This window comes from Erigeron canadensis, chromosome 3 (genome assembly GCF_010389155.1).
Source record: "Erigeron canadensis isolate Cc75 chromosome 3, C_canadensis_v1, whole genome shotgun sequence".
NCBI classification, from domain to species: domain Eukaryota; kingdom Viridiplantae; phylum Streptophyta; class Magnoliopsida; order Asterales; family Asteraceae; genus Erigeron; species Erigeron canadensis.
Genome location: NC_057763.1, coordinates 31,099,116 through 31,119,930, shown reverse-complemented (window position 1 = coordinate 31,119,930; position 20,815 = coordinate 31,099,116). Strand labels below are relative to the sequence as shown.

General features: G+C 31.5%; 2 protein-coding genes and 1 pseudogene across 2 annotated transcripts; 2 read left to right on the top strand and 1 right to left on the bottom strand.

Moving 5' to 3' along the window:
- Positions 1-4,174: 4,174 nt before the first annotated feature.
- Positions 4,175-8,763, top strand: LOC122592294 (GDSL esterase/lipase At2g42990). Its single transcript, XM_043764488.1, has 3 exons — positions 4,175-4,561; positions 5,811-6,306; positions 8,298-8,763. The coding sequence occupies exons 1-3, from the start codon at positions 4,205-4,207 to the stop codon at positions 8,492-8,494; spliced, it is 1,050 nt and encodes a 349-aa protein (XP_043620423.1). The 5' UTR covers positions 4,175-4,204; the 3' UTR covers positions 8,495-8,763.
- Positions 8,764-12,318: 3,555 nt separating this feature from the next.
- LOC122591898 lies at positions 12,319-13,143 on the bottom strand (annotated as a pseudogene).
- A 1,318-nt stretch (positions 13,144-14,461) lies between these two features.
- LOC122593717 lies at positions 14,462-15,325 on the top strand. Its single transcript, XM_043766165.1, has one exon. It carries the CDS (start codon positions 14,497-14,499, stop codon positions 15,073-15,075), a length of 579 nt encoding a protein of 192 aa, XP_043622100.1. The 5' UTR covers positions 14,462-14,496; the 3' UTR covers positions 15,076-15,325.
- The last annotated feature ends 5,490 nt before the right edge of the window (positions 15,326-20,815 follow it).

Here is a 20,815-nt window from a genome sequence, read left to right as displayed (position 1 = left end):
TTGTCAAGTGGGTTCATAACTAACAATACGGATAAATATATGGGATAATTTCATATGCTATTTACACTAAATTAGATCAAAGTTAAAGAGGTAAATTTTCTTTAACGAGTTTCATTGTACCGTTTTGGGTGTATATATATGGGGGAGTGATATATCTACAACAAATTTTAGTTATCTACAACAATGCATGCTTTATACAATTGTACAATGTGCAGTAAAATATGTATTTATGTTGTAGATGGCTAAAATATATTGTAGATATATCATTTCTCATATATATATATATATATATATATAGCCACACTGTACTTGAGATTATTTAATTACAGTTACAAAAATAGATGATTATGGAAAGAACATTTTTTTTTCTAACCGAAGACACTTGTATCTAAAAGGTAAATATTTTGTAACGAATCCATATCATTAATTTTAAAAATCATTTTCTAAAATTGGAAGACAACTATATTATTATTTTTAAGAACTTAAATAGCTTTTAGAATAATAAATCAAACTAATAGTTTTGATAATCCATGTTATGATATATATGTTGTGTTCCCCTCTTTCTTATATTATCATTTTAAACCAATCATCAATAGATGGATTGTTATATGGTGGAGTCTGAGACTAAGAGGTCTTGAGTTCAAATCCTGGTGTAAGCAAAATGCTTCTAGAAATGGAGATAGAGGTTTTCCCATTATGGGTTTCCTCTGGAATTGAAGTTGGGTATATGAAGAGGCATGTCGTTAAGCCCAAATTTTACCGTTTAAAAAAAAAAAAAATATATATATATATATATATATATATATATATATATATTATCATTTTAAACCAATTGAAACTGTCATCATATAGTATACTTTTATACGTGTCTGAATATATTAGGGGTAGATTTAAAAGATATGATTAACAAATTTAGAATGTAAAACACAAGAAGTTGTTGGGAAAATGGCATCTAATTATGTTGGCATTGACAATGTGACTTTTCCATTTATGAAGTGGGGAGTGGTAGACAAGGAAAGAATTTACACAATGGCTTTTAATAATATCTGGAACGACCGCCCTTCCAACATCTAATACCAGCCTCCAATTTAGTTGGAATACAAGCTTTCAATTGCTTCCCACTCTAATTTCAATCATTCTTAAGTTTATATAAGCCTTTAATCTTGTAATATTTTATCAGAGTTTATATTTCATATTTATAGGGATAATTAAATTATTAAAACACCTAGACTTCACTATTCACCTCTAAATTATCATTATCAAAACTATAGTGGCAGAATTACAAAGCACCTAGACTTTGCAACACGAACACATATATGTTGATGAAAGGTGTCTCGATCACTTAGGTAAACTGATATATTTATTTAGTGTCAGATAAGATTGTTTACATCTCAACCTCTTCATACACCGTCGAAGTACAAAACTCATAGAAGAGTTACATTATATTTTTAAAACCGATTGGGTTGGATCAAGTGGTTAAAGCCCTCTAAAAACAGAGGTCAAAAGTTCGATCCTCATGCCTAGTAAGGCTGAAGGTTACCTTTGGTAGAACCTGGAAGCAGCCTCTCTACCTTTGGTAGAGGTAAAGTTATCTATATCTCAATCTCTCTCATACACTGTTGATAACAGTATTATGAGCCAAAGCCCAGTGAAAGATAGCATTGGAAGTTACTTTTATACAATCGTAAGCAATAATTATTGCTTTATGAAACGATAAACCCCTTAATTATATATGATCTATTGGCCATTTTAGAGTAATAGAGCTAGAATTGAATGTATGTCGACATCACCGTCACTTCACTTATATACATCAAAAGAAAAACTATAATTAGCCCAAAGATGAGTATAACAGGGATTAAGATGAATAGATGACCGGCCCATATCAAAATCAATAGATTGTATGAAGAATTAATGAGAAAATGTATATATACATACATCATGTTTCAACTATAGATTGAATTAATGAATCAAACATGCATGTTCAAAGGCATAAGTTGGAAGTTTACATTTCGCTATTCATGTCAAAATCACACATGATGTTAAACAATTAATCCCGTCCACAAGATATATATATATATATTGATAGCTTGTTTATTTACTCTGGAAGAAATCATATATATATGCAATGGATTATTAGTGAAAAATAAATCCAAGTTTCCTTTCCAGATTCTACTTAAAAGATGTATCCGTCATGAAACAATGACATAAAATTAATACACTACAAAGCAATGAAGCATTATATTAACTTAATATGGTAACTATTCATATAGACGGGATGTTTTTCGAAAAGCTTGGTTACAAAGTACCGCAACATAGAATTTTTTGTACTAGCTATATCAAAATGTAGCATTTGATTTGATCGGTTTCTCGTGGAATTAATAACCATAAATAGCAAGGACAACTCATTTTTCGGCGAGGCATAAATGTAAAGACTCCAAGGACGACAAAGGTACCCCACTAGCTAGAGAACAAGTTTTGAGTACACTCGATTTCGACATATATATGTAAGTATATAACATTTCAGCTCAAATAAGATCTAGTGATGTCTTTCGAATGTGTGCTTATGTCTTTATTACCGCACAGTTAGGTGACATGTGATAAGTCATTTGAAACATTAGTACACTCACAATGATTCATGAAGGGCTTCGTGGTGGCTCATTTTCCCCTTAAGTACAAGCTTATATCATTGTCTAAATTTAAGTAAATAGTGTAAATTTTAATACAGACTAATGATTGTTTGAGATGTATTGCAAGGGGAAATAGATTTTAAACAACTAAGTGTCAAATGGTCACATGACTGCAGACAGTCATGTGATCTACTTTATCCATTTTAGGATAGAAAACAAGAATGTGTAAGTCTGCATCTAACACTTTTCTTTTAGCCAAAATGAAAAATACAGTTTATGACCATTAATTGTATAAGTAAGCCGCCAATGAGAAGTCGCCAATCAATTTGATGTCAATATACATATGTAGATTTCTCCATCTATAAAAAGGAGAAATTAGAAATTTCTCCTTTTAAGTTTTCATAATTATTAAGTGTATTTTTTGTGTTTTGTAATTTTACATAAAGATGTAATTGCAATACATTTTAATTATTTGTTAGTCTAAACTTCATTAAGTTTTTGTATCAAGTTCGTGTTGTATATTATATATATATGGACAATTAAATAAAAACAGTTTTAAAATAAAAACATAATGAGAATACTTAAAAGTTACATTTTGATGTATTATAAGTCCATAAAACTAACATAGTTATAACTAATTATCATTATTTAAGTGTTTAACAACACATTAGTCTGTCAAAATCGAGAAAATCATGTCTTTTGTTTTGTGCATCCATCTTGGATTGCATCTAACAAAAAACGTGATTTTTTCGATTTTGATGAATCAATGTGTTGTTAAACACTTTAATAATGATAATAAATGAATATAACATATAATTGCTTAATATTTGTCTATTTACTTTCTGTTCCTTACTTTTAATTATTTATATTTAAAATAAATTCTTAAGTTTTATTATTTTGCCTATTTAGTGAATCATTTATTATGTTTTTAATTATATGAAAAAGAGTGATTTTTTTTCAGATCCAGTCTAACAATCTGCGTTACCACCACCACCGTCCTCCGTTTACAACACCACCATATTGATGACGGAATCGTCCATGACGCATTCGATTTTGTCGTACTGCACGGGTACAATCTGGTATAAAAAAACATATTTTATCCTGTCTCACACTAAAAGGATTAACCTGTTTGAGAAGTTCACATGCCTCAATGCACCTCACGTAGTCATCATCCTCGACCACACCCGTGTGCCACACCAACTAAACCCACCTTAGCAAACTGATACATACATATTATATAGTACACTTATGCTATTTTGCTTTTTATCTTAATGTTATTTCACCAACTTGATACAAGTACACCACATAACTTAAAGTTACACACTAAACTACTTTATTATAACAACCAAATCTTTATTTGTATGTGAGTGAGACAATTATATTTGCCACTTTGATACATAAAAATAAAAATAAAATCCCATTGGCTAATAATTACTATCTCAAAAGTGCAATTAATATCATTTGGTCATTTAATATTTCCAACAAACTCCTTACTCTCCAACGCCAATCCCCTTTCTTTCTTATTTATATTCACATTTCCACACTCACTCTTCTCTAAACATTTTCTCCTAAAAAAAATGGGTTTTTTCATTGTTTTCGCTATGATCTTCATGCAAATCTACACAATGAGATCAGCCAAGGTTCCGGCAGTGATCGTGTTCGGTGACTCGTCTGTCGATGCCGGAAACAACAACCATTTACAAACGGTTTTAAAGAGCAATCATCGGCCTTATGGTCGTGACTTCTTTGGTGGAAAAGCCACCGGGAGATTTTCAAATGGGCGCGTTCCAACTGACTTTATTTCTGAGTCATTTGGGTTGCGCCCGTTTGTTCCTGCTTACTTTGATACCTCATACAACATGTCAGATTTTGCTACCGGGGTGTGTTTTGCCTCCGCTGGTACCGGTTACGACAATGCTACTTCTGATGTACTTGTAAGTAATTAATTTCCATTAATACTCGATCATCTCTAATGCATAACATCTAAGATATGTTTATGAAAATGTAACGTGTCATATTAAATAAGTTGGTCCTGTTTGAAGTCTTTTAACTCGAGGAATGACATAACAAAAAGTAATTTATGATCATAAAGTAAATACCATAACTTGCTATATATTCATATATTGGAGTTTGGACAAACATAAATTATAATGTAACAAAATGTAGTAATATTGTAGCCCTATTAAATATGTTTGAATGAAGCCACATGCAAGTATGTACCTTTGAATTATTTTGGAATAAAATCAAGCATTCATCTCTAGTAAATTTTATTAAAAAGAAAAGTTAATGCTTCTCATCAAAGAAACGTTACTTTAAAGTTATTTATGGTGATTTAATTGTTTAATTCAGACTTATTTATAGGATGACAAAATAGTTAATTAATTAATTAAAAAGTGAAGATAATTGCATGAATAAGTAGATACACCTGACCAACTTTAATTATTTGATTAAAAAGGGGGTGAACATGTGAAAAAAGTATCAAAAAGTTAATGTCCTTTATATTAACAAAGTGCTGAAATACTATCTTATCTTAACTAAAAATAGTTAAAAGGTAATCCATGTGAATCAAACAAACCCCTTTGATTATTGATTAATTTAAAGCAGTACGTACTACTTCTAAAAGGAAATAATATACTGGTAAAGAGAAAAGGTCATCCATAATTTTGTTCAAGGTTAAAAACTATAAATAGTTAATGCATTTCTATACAAACTAAGTAAAATATTTAAAAGTGTATTGGTTCCCTCCTACTTTTGGTGAGTTCTACTCATAAAATACTCTATCAGTCTAATTAATTGTTTATGTTATAAAACCAATATTTACTTTTATACTGTATTAATTTAACCAAGACAAGACTTTCATGAGCATAGACAATATTTTATTGCATAATGTAATAATTGGTTATTACTACATAAATTACTTCAATATATATAAAACTTGGTAACATAACATTAAAACCTATATAATGAACTTTCTAATGCATTCTATAAATAACATGGATATCACTCATTCATTTTTTAAATTTACACCTTTAATGATGACACATATCAATCTTATATTTTTATACATATTTTTAAGCCTATTATTTAAGTATATCAATCATTTTCTACATATAATTTATATCATTTATACAAAAAAATTATCATATTACAATATTAACATTAATGATAATAATTTGAATGCAGTCAGTAATACCTCTATGGAAAGAGGTGGAGTACTACAAGGAATACCAAAAGAAACTAAGAAGTTATTTGGGAGAGCAAAAAGCCAACACTGTTCTATCAGAAGCAGTCTATCTAATAAGCATGGGCACCAATGACTTCCTTGAGAACTACTACACACTTTCGGACAGAAGATCCCAATACAACATTAACCAATATCAAGATTTTCTTGGCAACATTGCCGGGTCACTTATTAAGGAACTTTATAGCCTTGGTGCCCGAAAAATTTCCCTTGGTGGTCTTCCTCCAATGGGTTGTTTGCCATTGGAACGAACCACGAGTTTTATAGCTGGGAATGGAGATACTTGTAACGAAGATTATAATAAGGTGGCGTTGTCGTTTAATGGCAAGTTGGGAGGTCTTGTAAAGCGGTTGAATGGGGAGCTTTCGGGGAGCAAGATCGTGTTCTCTAACCCGTATGCCATTTTTCAGAATATTGTTCGAAAACCTTCTGCCTATGGTAATGTTTGCTTCTCTACTCTTCTTAATTATTACTCGTGCTAATTAATTACTCGTATTATCTTAATTAATTACAAAAGCATATATATAGTTTGTTTTAAGGTATAGTTTTTTTTCTTCTTAAAGGTATAGTTAATCCACTTAATTAGTTGTAAATCATTTAAAAGGGGTTATGTTTTATGTTAAACGGGTGGGTGGCGAAATAAAAATAATATAAACACATTATTGCGAACTATTTAAACTATAAAGTCGATTTTAGTTCTTCCTCACTAGTGAGCTCGTCACTTCCTTTAATTGTGTCAACTCACTTACTAATTATCAACACTTACTATCAACAATGATACATTTTCTTTTTTCCTTTTGTTTTTGATTAGCAGAAAAATTATATTAATTATAAGTCACTAACAAGATGCTAGTAGCAAAGATTGTATACAAATACACATATAAAAATCAACAACACAAATGATGGGGGTCATTGTTGCTTTGTCACTTTATTAGATACGCACATACACATACATATTTTTATACACGTACGGACAAAGAAAACCACTTGTTGCTAAACCGTAACAAAAAACAAGTGATGGAGTCAAATAAAAAGTTAGTGTCAAACTGTCAATTGTGTAGAGCTCATCGCAGTAGCGGAGCTATGTGGTGGTCACGGGTGATCATGACAACCCCTTAATATCTATAAAACTCTATATTTTTAGAACTATTTTTATGTATTTATTTAGTTTAAAGGTAATTGGTAACCTTAGACTGATATAATTCAATTTTATAGTATAAATTTTACGCTTATTTGTATCATGAAAACTATTCGGCGATCACAGACTGTAATTTCTGGCTCCATCACTGACTCATCGGTCTTAGTCAGTTACTTGTAATGTGTGAGTGAACAAATTTCTACTTATATCCTTATCTATACTATATTATAAAAAGAATAGCCTTTTTTAATTTTTGGTAATGTTGAAAATATGTAAAATACTTTCATATACACTATACTCTTAACATCAATGATTAAATTACACTGCCAGTCATTTATCATTTAAAATATGTCCATTAACCTTTTACATCAATTATATACAAACTCACCGTCCCTCCACCACCAACAGTCGTCCAACCATCACACCGTCACCGTCATGACCACCGCCGCATAGCACGGGTACCGTGTTAGTCTAGATAAAACTAATTGAAGTTAAGTAAACAATATAATACTTACCATAATAAACTTAATTATTATATATCTTATAAATTGCAACTCTTTCTTTTAAAGAGTTTTTTTTAATTTTATTTTAGAATATTGTTTAATTTTTTTTATAATTATATGGACTATGCAAAGGAGGTTATATGGACTATGCAAAGGAGGTGTGTAGCATAGAAATGCGCTACTTGGATATGGTATATATGTGTACATGCCTCTGTGGTATGATACGTACATGAATAGATGGGTAGAACATTGCTACCTCGTTGGTGCATGTGATCTATAATTTAAGACAGTGTAAATAATATTTTTAAAATAAATATATACTTGACAAACATTCATACATGTGATACCAAATATTACGATTTTAAATCCAATGGAGGTGCAATCAATAGTATTGGTGGCAAGTCTCTTCTACATTATGACACCTTTTTTTAGTATATATGTTCATTAAATTGAGTAAGCCTTTTGCAGTAAAACGTATGCACGGTAATAGTAACTATCTTCCTACCTATATGCATCAATTTATATATGTAGTTCCATTATACCATATTACCATTTACAAATTTTACATCATCAAACAAACACAAAACTGTAATCGATCGCAAATGAGTAACACAAATTTCTATCTAAGTTTTCAGCCTAAAAATTAAATCAATACTCTTAATATTTTGTTTAATCGGCTCCTTCCAATCAGTTAACTGGCCGCCTTAATGTCAAATCTTAGCTCTGTCACTGGACACAAGGATAGAGAAAAATATGGTGTGTCTAATAAGTTTTTTTTGTACGTACAGGGTTCGAAACTGCAGCTGTGGCATGTTGCTCAACAGGACTATTTGAGATGGGATATATGTGTGATCAATATAATCCATTCACATGCTCTGACGCCAACAAATACGTTTTTTGGGATTCTTTCCATCCTTCAGAGAAAACCAACCGTATAATCTCGGAGCATTTGTTTAAAACCGTTCTTTCTAAACTATTATCATAGATCGATCGATCAATTGGGATTAATCATATATAAATTAATTAAACCAAAGGAGAGCGAGGTACGTCCATTAAATTTAAAATATGGTTGATTGGTGTGTTATATATTTTATTTTATATATATGTATAATAATAACATACATATATCTTGTTTTATTTATATCGTATGTATAATGTACAAATTAAGAGATTGTATGCTAGCTGTTAGCTTCGAGTTATCTTCTTAATCTTAATATATATAAGTGAATTATTCAGTTTTGTTATTATAAGAAACGTCACATGTTCATTAAATATTACAGCATTTGCGCGCTCCTATATATATATAAGTCATAATTTTTTCGTGTGAGCATTGTCGACATCGATCTCCTTGAGATAAACTATTCGATCCTCAGCTCTTATTTAATTTAAATTTCTTCAATAATTTTTTCTCAATAAATAAGCTTTGTTCGATTCCAATAATAATTGGAGATGCCCTTTGTGTGAAGCAAATTGTATATACAAACATAAGACATGTTCATTAGCTTATATGTGTGATGTCGACTTTTCCCAACTACCCGGCCGGCCATTACTCTTCTTTTACGTACGTACATGGTACATCCCTTGTTGCCCTGACCTCGTTTACTTATCTCGTAAACATTGAGTATGTATATGCTAATCTCGTATATGCAAGAGACTTATGGTGAGTTTGATTTATGGGTACCAAAATTAAGGAATGACTTTTATTCTCATGGAAAGTGTTTGATTGATGACTTAGGAATTGCACATCGGCCAGGTATCTAAGATGGGTTATGGCCCACAAAAATATTTACTACTTACTAGTCCAATAGATCTTATAGACATATCAAATTAATGCTAGCCCATAGATGATTTTGGCAAACCCAATACCGAAAACCCATAGATGTTGACACCTTTGAGCATTGTCTCATTCTCATATGATCTATCAATCTACCAAAATTACCAAATAATTACATTTAGTAAGTTATGAACTTCTTTTCTTAAATTTGAATAAGTTTGCTAGCTACTTGGTCTTTGGTATCCATTATGAACTTGTAAAAGTATAAATAGTTTTCCATTCAAATAGTTTACAATATAAACTTACATATATTTACTTTGCTAGCTTATTATATTCTGAAATTCAAGTAGATTTATTTACTTAACGTCAATGTCTTCACAATTTTAATAAAATAAATAAAACATGGTTTTTTTTACACTAGAGGTTTCGTATAACGCCTTTGTTCGCCTAATCTTCATCAACAAACAACTTTGATCATAATTTTATTCAGTGGCGGAGCCAGAATTAATACTTTGGATGGGCCAAAATAAATTTTCAAAGCAATTTTTTGAAAATTTAGTATGCGTAGGATGCTTTTTAAATCATCAAAATCATTTAGGTGCGTATCATTATTTAACATTATTTTAATACGCGTTTGAATATTATATTGAACAGGCACAATTCTAGTCAGAGCATAAACAATATCAAAGGTAAACAAAAACAGTATAATAAATTGTGATAACATAAACTATTTATGAAAGATAGATTATAAATATAACATATATGGTGCTAACTATTCGATTTCTTAGGAAAACTGTATGCCTTTGACATTTCAAACGTTGCGATCTCTAATTAAAAAAGATAGAGATTATTAAAAGTACCCTAATAATAGTATGCTAAATGGGACGAGGCTTTTAATTTTAAATCTTACTGTATAAAACAGGATAGGCCAAATCTTCTGATTTACTAGAATTTCACTAAACTTCTAGGTAATAAATTATTGATATCAAGCACCAAGATGGGCTTTGGCCCTCTCTAACCATCAAGTGGCTTCGCCACTGATTTTATTTCGTCTATAAGTTTTTTTAGTAATGGTTAGGGGCGTAAATAATCCAAATGAATATGAAAAAATTGTGTTCATGTTTTTTTGTTCAAAGCATATATATTGTTCTTATTCATTTTTAGCATATTCTTTAATTATACAAGTTTATCATAATAGTTAATGTGTATACGGTACATAAACAAACAAATATATATGTATGAACATTGGCAAACAACTAGACGAACGTTGACGAACAAACAAGCGAACAATATAGTTTGATCATCTAACTAAATAAATGAGAAATATTGGAAGGTGACGATAAGTCAAGTTCAAAACTAGCTACTCTTATAAGAAACTGGATTAAGCGAGTTATATCCCCGCGCAATGTGGCGGCAATGGTGGTGGTGGTGGCAGCGACGAACGGCGGTGACGGGTGGCGGGGCAGTAACAATGATGAATGTAAAAGTAATTGATGTTAAAGGAGGTAGTATTTTTTTAAGAATTGAGATATATATGTCGTAAATTATTTCATTAAAGGCATTATAAGTTTATTAGATAAAATGTTTAACTTAATGAATAAAAAAGAGTGGTATTTTAAAAGATAAGTTGATGCTTTAATACGTAGTATGTACAAAATAACTGACAATAATCAAATTCAAAACTCTCAATCAATACGTGGAATATTTTACTTCAAGATTGCAGATGCAACTCTTGACTTGTTCTTTTTTATAGAAATTTTGTTTGAACACAAAAGACATAAATATGTGAGATGTGACCCTGCTTCAATTCAACTTTAAAACCTCCATACATTGACCGAGTACACAATAACCATTTTTTTTATAAAGGTTTGGATACTTCATGTCGCGATTCAAAGTAAAAATTTCTATTTCAAATATTCGATTGGAGAAACCTCCTATTAATCCGTCAAAAAGCATGACAATTAATAGGGGTAAACCTTGCCCCCTCAAACTTGAACTTGGGTATACTCAATTCAAGTCCTCATGAAGGGACTTAATTCCTAAATCTTTCCCAAAGTTTGCAAGGAGATGAAATTTCAATTATTGAGCTAAAGCTCAAAGCCAGTATACAATACCTGAAACTACAATTTATACCTAAAAATCCATGAGTAAATATTTAGAGATGTGTTGGAAAATGTCTAAACCAATAAATGGATAAGAGGCTTCGTTATGATCGTCCTTCAAAATGATTGGTACCTGTGTTACTCTGCGCCAAGACTAATCCCTTAAAACATTCACAATGAAAGGATTAGTTTAGAACACACCATTTATATCACTAGCCTTTAAACATCTCACACACACTTCAATTATCTAGCTCACATGTGGAGGGACGAAACAAACAAAGACGAGCCGATGAGGCAGGAACGAGTCTCACCTTATGGTGTTGCCTCGGCCTTAGAGTGTGGACGAGTGAAAGGGACGAAGAAAACGAATGTGTAGTGGACATTCATCTTAGAGCATTCACAGTCGTAGGCACTCATCCTCTAAGGACTAGTCCCTGTCAGCACCACATCAGCCCAAGGACTAACCAAGGACTAATCCCCCAAAACACCCACAACCCAGGGACTAGTCTAGGACCCATCATTTTTTTAACTTTATATTTTCAACCCAATATTCTACCATCTATTTAATTATACACTTTTAACCCTCTAACTTATACAACTTCAATAATTTAATAAAAACACACTTAAAAATTTCATTAAATAAAAACTCATACAATACAATACTAGTTCAGAATTTCATTAAATAAAAAACACACAACTAATTAAAAACAACAACATGGTTTCATAATTTATTAATATTAAGACAAACAACGGATCACGGGAGACACCAAATATGCTCGATAAGATCATGACGAAGACCGTGGTGAACCCCTCAGTCTCGAAGCTCCTTATTGGTCCGTGCGTGGACCGCCATCCTCTCTCAGAAGGTACGAACAGGTACACGGGGGGGGGGGGGGGGGGGGGGCTCAGCTAGGATTTCTAGATCATATGAGGTTATTGCATGACCCGCTCAACGATCATGTTATGCAATATGACACAAGCATACATGGTTCGAAGAATCTTGTTGACACTGAACGACCTTGAGGGGTGTGTAAGGATTGCCCAACGACCTTGGAGAACTCCAAATGCTCGTTCCACATCTTTTCGCGCACTTTCTTGATACTTCTTGAATTTTTTCCTCCACGGGTCTTGTGGGCATGAAAAAGCCTTGACAAATGTCGCCCACTCAGGATAAATACCATCGGCTAGATAATACCCCTTCTTATACTCGGTTCCGTTAACTGTAAATGAAGTATCCGGAGTCGTATCCTTAACGATTTCCCTAAACAAATGTGATTGATTGAGTACGTTTATGTCATTGTTCGAACCTGTCGTTCCAAAAAATGCATGCCAAATCCATAAATCGTACGATGCTACCGCTTCAAGCATGATGGTTGGTACCCCTTTATCACCTCGAGTGAACTGACCTTGCCATGCTTTTGGACACCTTTTCCAGGGCCAATGCATACAGTCGATGCTCCCAAGCATCCCTGGAAAACCATGGAGTTCTGCGTGTTTCTGGTAGATACATTGTATATTATCTGTTGTTGGTCTTCATAAGTACTTTTCCCTGTAAAGGTCAAACACACACATACAAAAAGCATCAAGCGCGTCTCTGGAAGTTTGTTCACCCATTTGTAGATACTCATCAAGTGAATCGGCCACGTTGCCATATGCTAGCTGACGTATCGCAGATGTACACTTTTGAATTGTAGAAAAACCGAGGTTACCCTGTGCATCTACACGCTGTACGCATGAATAGCTCTTTTCGCATGCCATATGCTAGCTGACGTACTACAATTATTTAGTGAAGTCTCTACGTGCATCAACAAAATGAGGAGGCACGGGTTCGTCACCAACTGGGGAGAAAGCAGCGATATCGTTAGCTATACGCATGAATAGCTCTTTTCGCATGCGAAAACGCCGCCTAAAGAAGTGTGGCGGGTACTTTGAGTTTTCGACAAAGTAATCATTCATCAACTGATTCCTTGCACCAAGTCGATCTCTTGGGATATAAACACGAGTGAGAGGGGTTGAAGAGTCCCCATTTTCGAGCAAAACGGTAAAATCACCCATTATAGTGATAAGTTCTTCATCGTCGGAGTCAATCCCAAATAACTCTTGTCGTGTGTATGTGTTAGCACTTGACGGAAGTGAAAAAGACATGATGATTTTAGATATATGAAATTGTGTTTTATGTTTATAAAAGTGTGTTTTTTGTTTATAAAAACTATAGATGTAAAGAGTTCTATATATAAGTGATAAAGAGGGACCAAAATTGAAAATAGGTATAAAATTCGGAAATGGCCGTTTTAGGGACTGATAGTGTAACATTTTTAAAAATTTTGAAAAAACTAGTCGTTGGCCAAAAAAAAAAAAAACTTCCGGAGCGTTCGTTTCTGGGGGAACGAACAGCCGAGAACGAGCACCGGGACGAGCCACACCTAACCGTGTGCGCTCGTCCCTCGGTCAAGAACGAGACATGGACGAACAGGGACGAATCCGTTGTGAATGCTCTTAACTCAGTGAATCATGTATATCTTAGTTAATATTCATGAATAATTTGGAGAAAAAAACTTCTCATACATATAGTCATTTTTTTTAAAAGCACAATACTTCACAAAATTGGAAAGAGGTAATTAAGTTCACAATAGACAATACCAAGCAAAATCACAAAATAAATAACAAACTTATAGGAAGCTATACGAGACTTAATCAAAATAGCAATTATTTCTAAAGTTCTGTGACTATCCAAAATATATCTATCTAGTCAAATTTTAACACACAACTCAAATTGTTAGTTACAAATATGAGATACATATTATTTTAAAAAATAATAAATCAACTAAACTCATATATCTAATAATATATACTTGTAAGTCGTAACATTTACTTTAATTTTATTTTAATGTATATCATTATCCTTTCATTTCACACACGTAGAGACTTCACTAAATAACTGTAGTACTAAAAAACTACTAGAATATATGACATGACAAACAATTTCTTATTCCATTATTACCCTTGCAAAGTTTCAATTATTCAACCTTTACACACATATATATACTTCACTAACCCTTTTCATTCCACCACAATTTTTTTATAAAAAAAAAATCCACCACATTTCCGCAAATGAGAAAGCTTTACAACCACAACAAACACAAAATCCACCCATCACCGCCGCCGACGTCGGCGCCACCCACGACCACCATAAACCACTTATCTATACTACCACCAGCAATAGCCACACTCGCCGCCGCCCTTTCACTGGCAGACCAAGAAGTCTTAGCTTACCTCATCTCAAGCTCCATATCCACCAAACCCACCAACCAATTTGGCGGCTGTGAAGGCGGTGGATACCACGCGCCGCAGTTTAACTGCAACTGTTTTTCTTGCTACACAAGTTACTGGGTTCGTTGGGATTGTTCAAAAAACAGACAATTGATTCATGAAATCATCGATGCTTATGAAGATGGATTAATTCATAACAAGAAAAACAAGAAACATAGGAAAAAGAATAAAGTTTCTCCTCAGCCGCCGCCGCCGCAAGTTGTTGATAGTATTTCTCACGCGCCGCCGCCAGTCGAGGAAAGCTCCGGTGAGGATGAAGATGACGTGGGTCAAGATAAAATGGTGACGTCAGAAAAAGGTTCAGTTAGAAAAGTTGTAAATTTTATCGGTAGCAGGATTTGGGGGGTTTGGGGTGTTTAAATTTTTATTTATTTCATTTTTTAGAAGTTTTTTTACTTGAAAATTTTAAGTTTTTGAACAAAAAGTTACCAATTTTCCCATTTTTTGTGAAGTATAAATTGGTGATTTTTTATTTTTCTGTTTTATTTTGTTTTTTTATTATCATTTTCCCAGGACTATTGGATGTGGTGATGTTTTTATTTTATTTATTATTTCTGGAGATGAGAAATGGGAAGAAGTAAATGTATAAATAAATAAATGTTCTTCGTTATCTTGTTCTTGCGAGTGAATTGCGAGACATTTGTTTTGAAAGTAGTTTTGTGTGGCATGTGATTTTTTTGATAAGAGTGTGCATCAAATATAATAGAGGATAATATTTAATTTTGGAAAAATAGGGGATAAATATTTTAAAATTCTGCATTTGTTTAGATCGGTTGTTATTATTATGACTTTGAGGTAAAACTTGTTCCTATGCATCGTGTAAACGTCTATTATATTATACTAGAGTAAGTATTTGCCCGTTGCGTTGGTGAGATGATGAGGTGATAGTTAAGTCATAAAGTGTGATAGGTGGTGATATAGTGTGATAAGTCATAGGAGTTGATATGTCATAGAGTATGATAGTCAAATGTTTTAGCCGTACAGGTTTTGCCTCGGATTTAAAAATTCGTTAGAAAGTATATCGAATGACATCTCTAATGAAAGAGTATGAAGTTTTAAGAACACACATATAATTTTTATAATTTATCGATGTACAGTTTTTGAGATAAAACATTTTGAATGAATTGGTGAAATAAATGATTTATGGATGAGAGAAAAAAAAATGATTGATTGAGATTTGAGAAGAGATAAAAAGTATTATAGTTATTTTAGGTAAATATAGAATAGATAGGAAAGACATTTTAGGGATGTATTTAAAATCAATATTGAAAATTCAATGTTGAAAATCTGTTTTATAATATAATATAGATACTCTATATTTTGATCAAATGATGAATAGTAACTTGCTGATGTGGTGAGTTACTATTCGTCCAAGGTATACATTCATCTAATATTTAGATTTTGTCATATCGCATATTGTTTGGATTTTCAACTATAAGTTAATTATTGGGTTTTTTAATATTTTTTTCTTTTGGGGTTTTCAACTTATATATTGCTACTTTTTAGTGTCCACGTTCTGTACACTATTCAGATTTTACCAATCGCACCCATTTTGAAATTTTGAACTACAAGTTTATTATTGGTTTTTTACACAGTTTTTCTTTTGAGGTTTCCAACCAACATGTTGCAACTTTTTCGTGGTCATATCATATACCAATATGTATGACTATTCGCTATATTTTACACTTTTTTCCTTTTTTAACTAATATACTAAAACCTATAAAGTGACATATCATCAGTAACAAAAGTAATAAAGCATAATCACAATATTTAAAACCTCACAACGTTCAAAATAAAGCATATATATATATTTAAAACAAACCTATAAATGATTAATACTTTTTCATTAAACCGTTGAAGGTTTAGCAAAATACATTAAAATAAATAACTGTTTTAACATGATAACCGAAGCCCCGCAAGTCGGGACCACAATTTACTAGTTATTATTATTATTATTTGTGAGCTAAGTTTTAAAATTAATCCAAAATTACTAGTTGGATGACCCCTCATGTGGATAAGCAATAATCGTGATGAGTAATGTAACTTATTGATGTATATAAGGAGTAATAATCACTAAAAATTAACTTTTTTAATATGGAATATATATTAAACACATGTATTATACATTATCGTTTGACTCATTGTTATTTTGATTTAATTGGATTAAGATATCATTGACTCATTGTTATTTTGATTTAGTTGGACTAAGATCTCTTCAAAGTTAAAAGAATTTGGCAAGTTAATTTTTAGATTCAAATCAAATTTCAAGATTCATAAATTAACTACTTAAGTTGGATTCCTAATTTGTTTTAATTGTACTAGCACGACACCCGCATAATGTGGCGGTGGCAGGGGTGGTTGTGACGGCAACGGTGTTATAGTGGGGGCGACTGTTGGTGGTAGAGGCGACGTCGAGTGGTGTATAATTGATGTAAAGGTAATTTGACGTAAAAGGTTAATTAATTATAGATATATTTTGAATAAATGAATGATATTGTAATTTAATCATTAATGGTATTTTAGATAACTACTTCATAATTTTTAAAGAGATGGTTGTTTTATTTATTAAATAGTATAAAAGTATAAATTAGGTGTATAAGAGAATTAGGATTAAAAAATAAAGGTATTTTAAGTATAAAAAAATATTAATTTTTTAAAATAAGAGAGGTCAATACGAGAAGATATACTGGTAACCCATTAAGATTTTCTTTTTATTTTTAACCCATTACTTACACAATAGATCATGTCAAATGTTTTTTTTCCACGTCTACATTACAATAGTTAACTAACACATAGCTTATAAGAATTGTTTTGGCAACGGCGATTCTATGCCTTATTACATTTTTCTAATATATTGTGGTAGATCTATTGAATGATGGATGATGAGGTAGATTTTCACGAAAAAAAAAAAAAGAGAATACAATCTAAAATTTTTGAAAAAATTGGTAAAAAACTGCATTTTAAATATACTCAAAAATCAAAATGTTGAATTTTCTTCTTGTAATTATAATGTTTCGTCTTGTAAAAACAAAATAATAATAAAAAAAAAAACAATATCTGTTCGTTCATGACTAGCAACAATCAACTATACCTGTTTTCTTTAAATAACCATATGGTGTTGTAATTAATCTTGCTTATGAAAGGATAATGGTTATTATATATATGTGATGTGGTGTATAAAGTCACGTTTGGGCGACGACTATGACCGTCTAGGCTACGACATATAAGAAGGCGAGACTTGACCTATTCCAATATTGACAAAGAATCTAGAATCGACACTTTGGAAAACCAAGTCAAAACAAAACTTCAAAATTACTCACATTTAAGGTAAAAATATATAAAATCCACAAAGTTTAATACAAAGTTTAATCAAAACTGTTTTTTCTTAGATTTAATTCTCTTTAAGAGCAATGATACAATGACAAACTAATTACAAACACATTTATACAAATTCATGAGTGACCAATAACATAAAGAGAGAGAATAAAAAAAAATGATTTTGCATTTAATTGGTTCATTTAATTTTGCACATGAGTTTGTACATATTTGTTTGTAATTGGTTTGTGCATTTAGCATTTCTCATTAAGTTTCCTACTTAAATCCTTCACCAACGACATCTAAAGCAGCAAGCAAACATACCAAAGTCTTTTTTGCCTTGGCCTTTGGCCATCAACTTAAAAAAGGAAAACCCCATGCAATTTTTTTTTTTTAATTTTTTTTTTGGGTTTTGTTACTTGAAAATTAACATCCAATTGACTTTGTTCAAAGTGTAATGTGACCTATTAAATTGTTGGGTTTTTTTTCTTTCAATTTTTATGATCAACAAAGAAATTATATTTTCCTTCTCATATTCGAGTATGTTTGTACTTATTAATCTTTATATAATGCAATATGGATCAATTATCGTGATTGTTATAATTTACATTGTTCCGTGTTATTTAATCTATATTATATATATCTTTATCTTTATATTTTATTGTTGTCAAAAAAATATTGTTTTTAAAACTATAAATCATTAACAGTGGGCTCACTTGATCTCTTTAAGTTTAAGTATAACGATTAATCTATGACAAATGCATCTTTTAAAAAAAAATCTATGACAGATGCGTATTGAAGATTATTTGGGAGTAATATACGTATACGTATTATATATATATATATATATATATATTAAAAGAATAGTTAACCGAGCCTTTTAAAGCACTCTTCAAATCCAAAACTATGTTATAAATTTGTCACGTGATATTTATCCTATGTGATATCTTCATATTTTCTTATAATACTTATCTTATTTGATATAAGCATTTTATAAAAGAATAAAAATATGATTTTATAATCTTTTAATTATTATTATTCTTAAAAGTAAGGAAATCTCAATGTATGATATCTTATTTGCTATATTCAATCTATTATGTTTCACCAAAAAATTGTTAAAGGTAGTAATATAATATAATAATATATGGATCGTTATATGGTACAGTCTGAGACGAAGAGGTCTTGGGTTCAAATCCTTGTGTGAGCAAAATGTCCTAAGAATGGAGACAAGGGTTTTAAAATAATAGATTTTTCTCTGGAATTGGAGTTGGGTATATGAAGAGGCATGCAGCTGAGCCGAAATTTAGCATTCCAAAATAAATAAAAACAATAAATAAAATATATATAGTTATGTACTTGGGTATATATGGACAATCAAATAAGAACAACCTTAAAATAAGAACACGGTGAGAACACTTAAAAACTACATTTTGTTTCATTAAAAGTCTATAAAACAAACATAATTTATAACTAATTATCATTATTTAAGTGTTTAACAACACATTGATCTGTCAAAATCCAGAAAATCATATTTTTTTTGTTTTGTGCATCCATCTTTGATGCATATTCATCAAAATGATGCATCCAGCAAAAAACGTGATTTCTTAGATTTTAACGGATCAATGTGTTTTAAACACTTAAACAATGATAATTAGTTATGCACTATGTTAGTTTTATGGACTTTTAATGCTTCAAAATGACATTTTTTAATGTTGTTACCATTCTTATTTTAAGAGTGTTCTTACCGGAGTGTCACTTATATAGATATATAGTTATGCACTTTTTTTTTGAAAAGTAAATTTTATTCACGACATCGCCAACTCACAAAATTATGGAGTGACCAACATATACATGTAACTAATTACAATTGTACATTGAAGGATAACCAATCGTTCCAACTAATACAATACAAGGTCGATCTATTCTTAAACCACAAGCAGCTTATCGTCTTTATTTCATGAATAATCTTCTCGACTTTAACCTCTATCTCTTGAAATATCTTTTCGTTTCTCGCCTTCCACAAGCACCAACACGTAACAAACACGATACCTTTGAAGATTTTGGTTGTTTTCCTCCCCAAACCCATGAAATTGTTCACCTCAAAAATGTCCCTGATTGAAAATAAGTATATTTGTGCAACTTTACACCATATACTTATCTTGTGCCATATTTCCATCGCCACCTCACAAGAACAAAGTAAATGTTCCAGTGTTTCTTCCCCATCGTGACACAGCTCGTAATCAAGACTTCCAAAGTTACAATTTCTATTTTTCAAAGCTGTCAAAGTTGGTAACCTATCCAAGGAAACTCTCCACATGAATAAGTTGCATTTTCTCGCAATCCATTTGGATCTTTTGAACAGCCCCCTGTCACCGTAATCCCTTCCGCTCCTCAAAAATTCTTTGACGCTTTTGACACAAAACGTGTTCTCTTTGCTTCCTGTCCATTCCCACTTATCATGTTGCTGGTTTAATACCAAACCGTCCATTAATCTGTTTATTTCTACCAGCTCCAACTTCTCCTCATTAGAATATGGATATCTGATCCATAGATAATCAGAACCAAACAACTTTGAAGTATTACCAAACCTCTCCATTACCAAACATTTTTTATCTTTGTCAAGCTTAAAAAGATGAGGGAAAATATCCTTTAGGGGCTAATCTTTGACCCACACATCCAACCAGAACCGAATCCTATCACCAGCACCACACCTTCCTTTGAAACAACAATTCAGTGACGTCCCATTAATCTTAACTTTAGTAAGGCAGCTTACAAGCGATTTCCA

Bases quoted from the DNA above. Each gene is read 5' to 3' on its own strand.
- LOC122592294 (XM_043764488.1), top strand. From the start codon at position 4,205: ATGGGTTTTTTCATTGTTTTCGCTATGATCTTCATGCAAATCTACACA. The intron at 4,562-5,810 runs GTAAGTAATTAA...ATTTGAATGCAG, and splicing joins ATGCTACTTCTGATGTACTT to TCAGTAATACCTCTATGGAA. The intron at 6,307-8,297 runs GTAATGTTTGCT...TTGTACGTACAG, and splicing joins TCGAAAACCTTCTGCCTATG to GGTTCGAAACTGCAGCTGTG.
- LOC122593717 (XM_043766165.1), top strand. From the start codon at position 14,497: ATGAGAAAGCTTTACAACCACAACAAACACAAAATCCACCCATCACCG.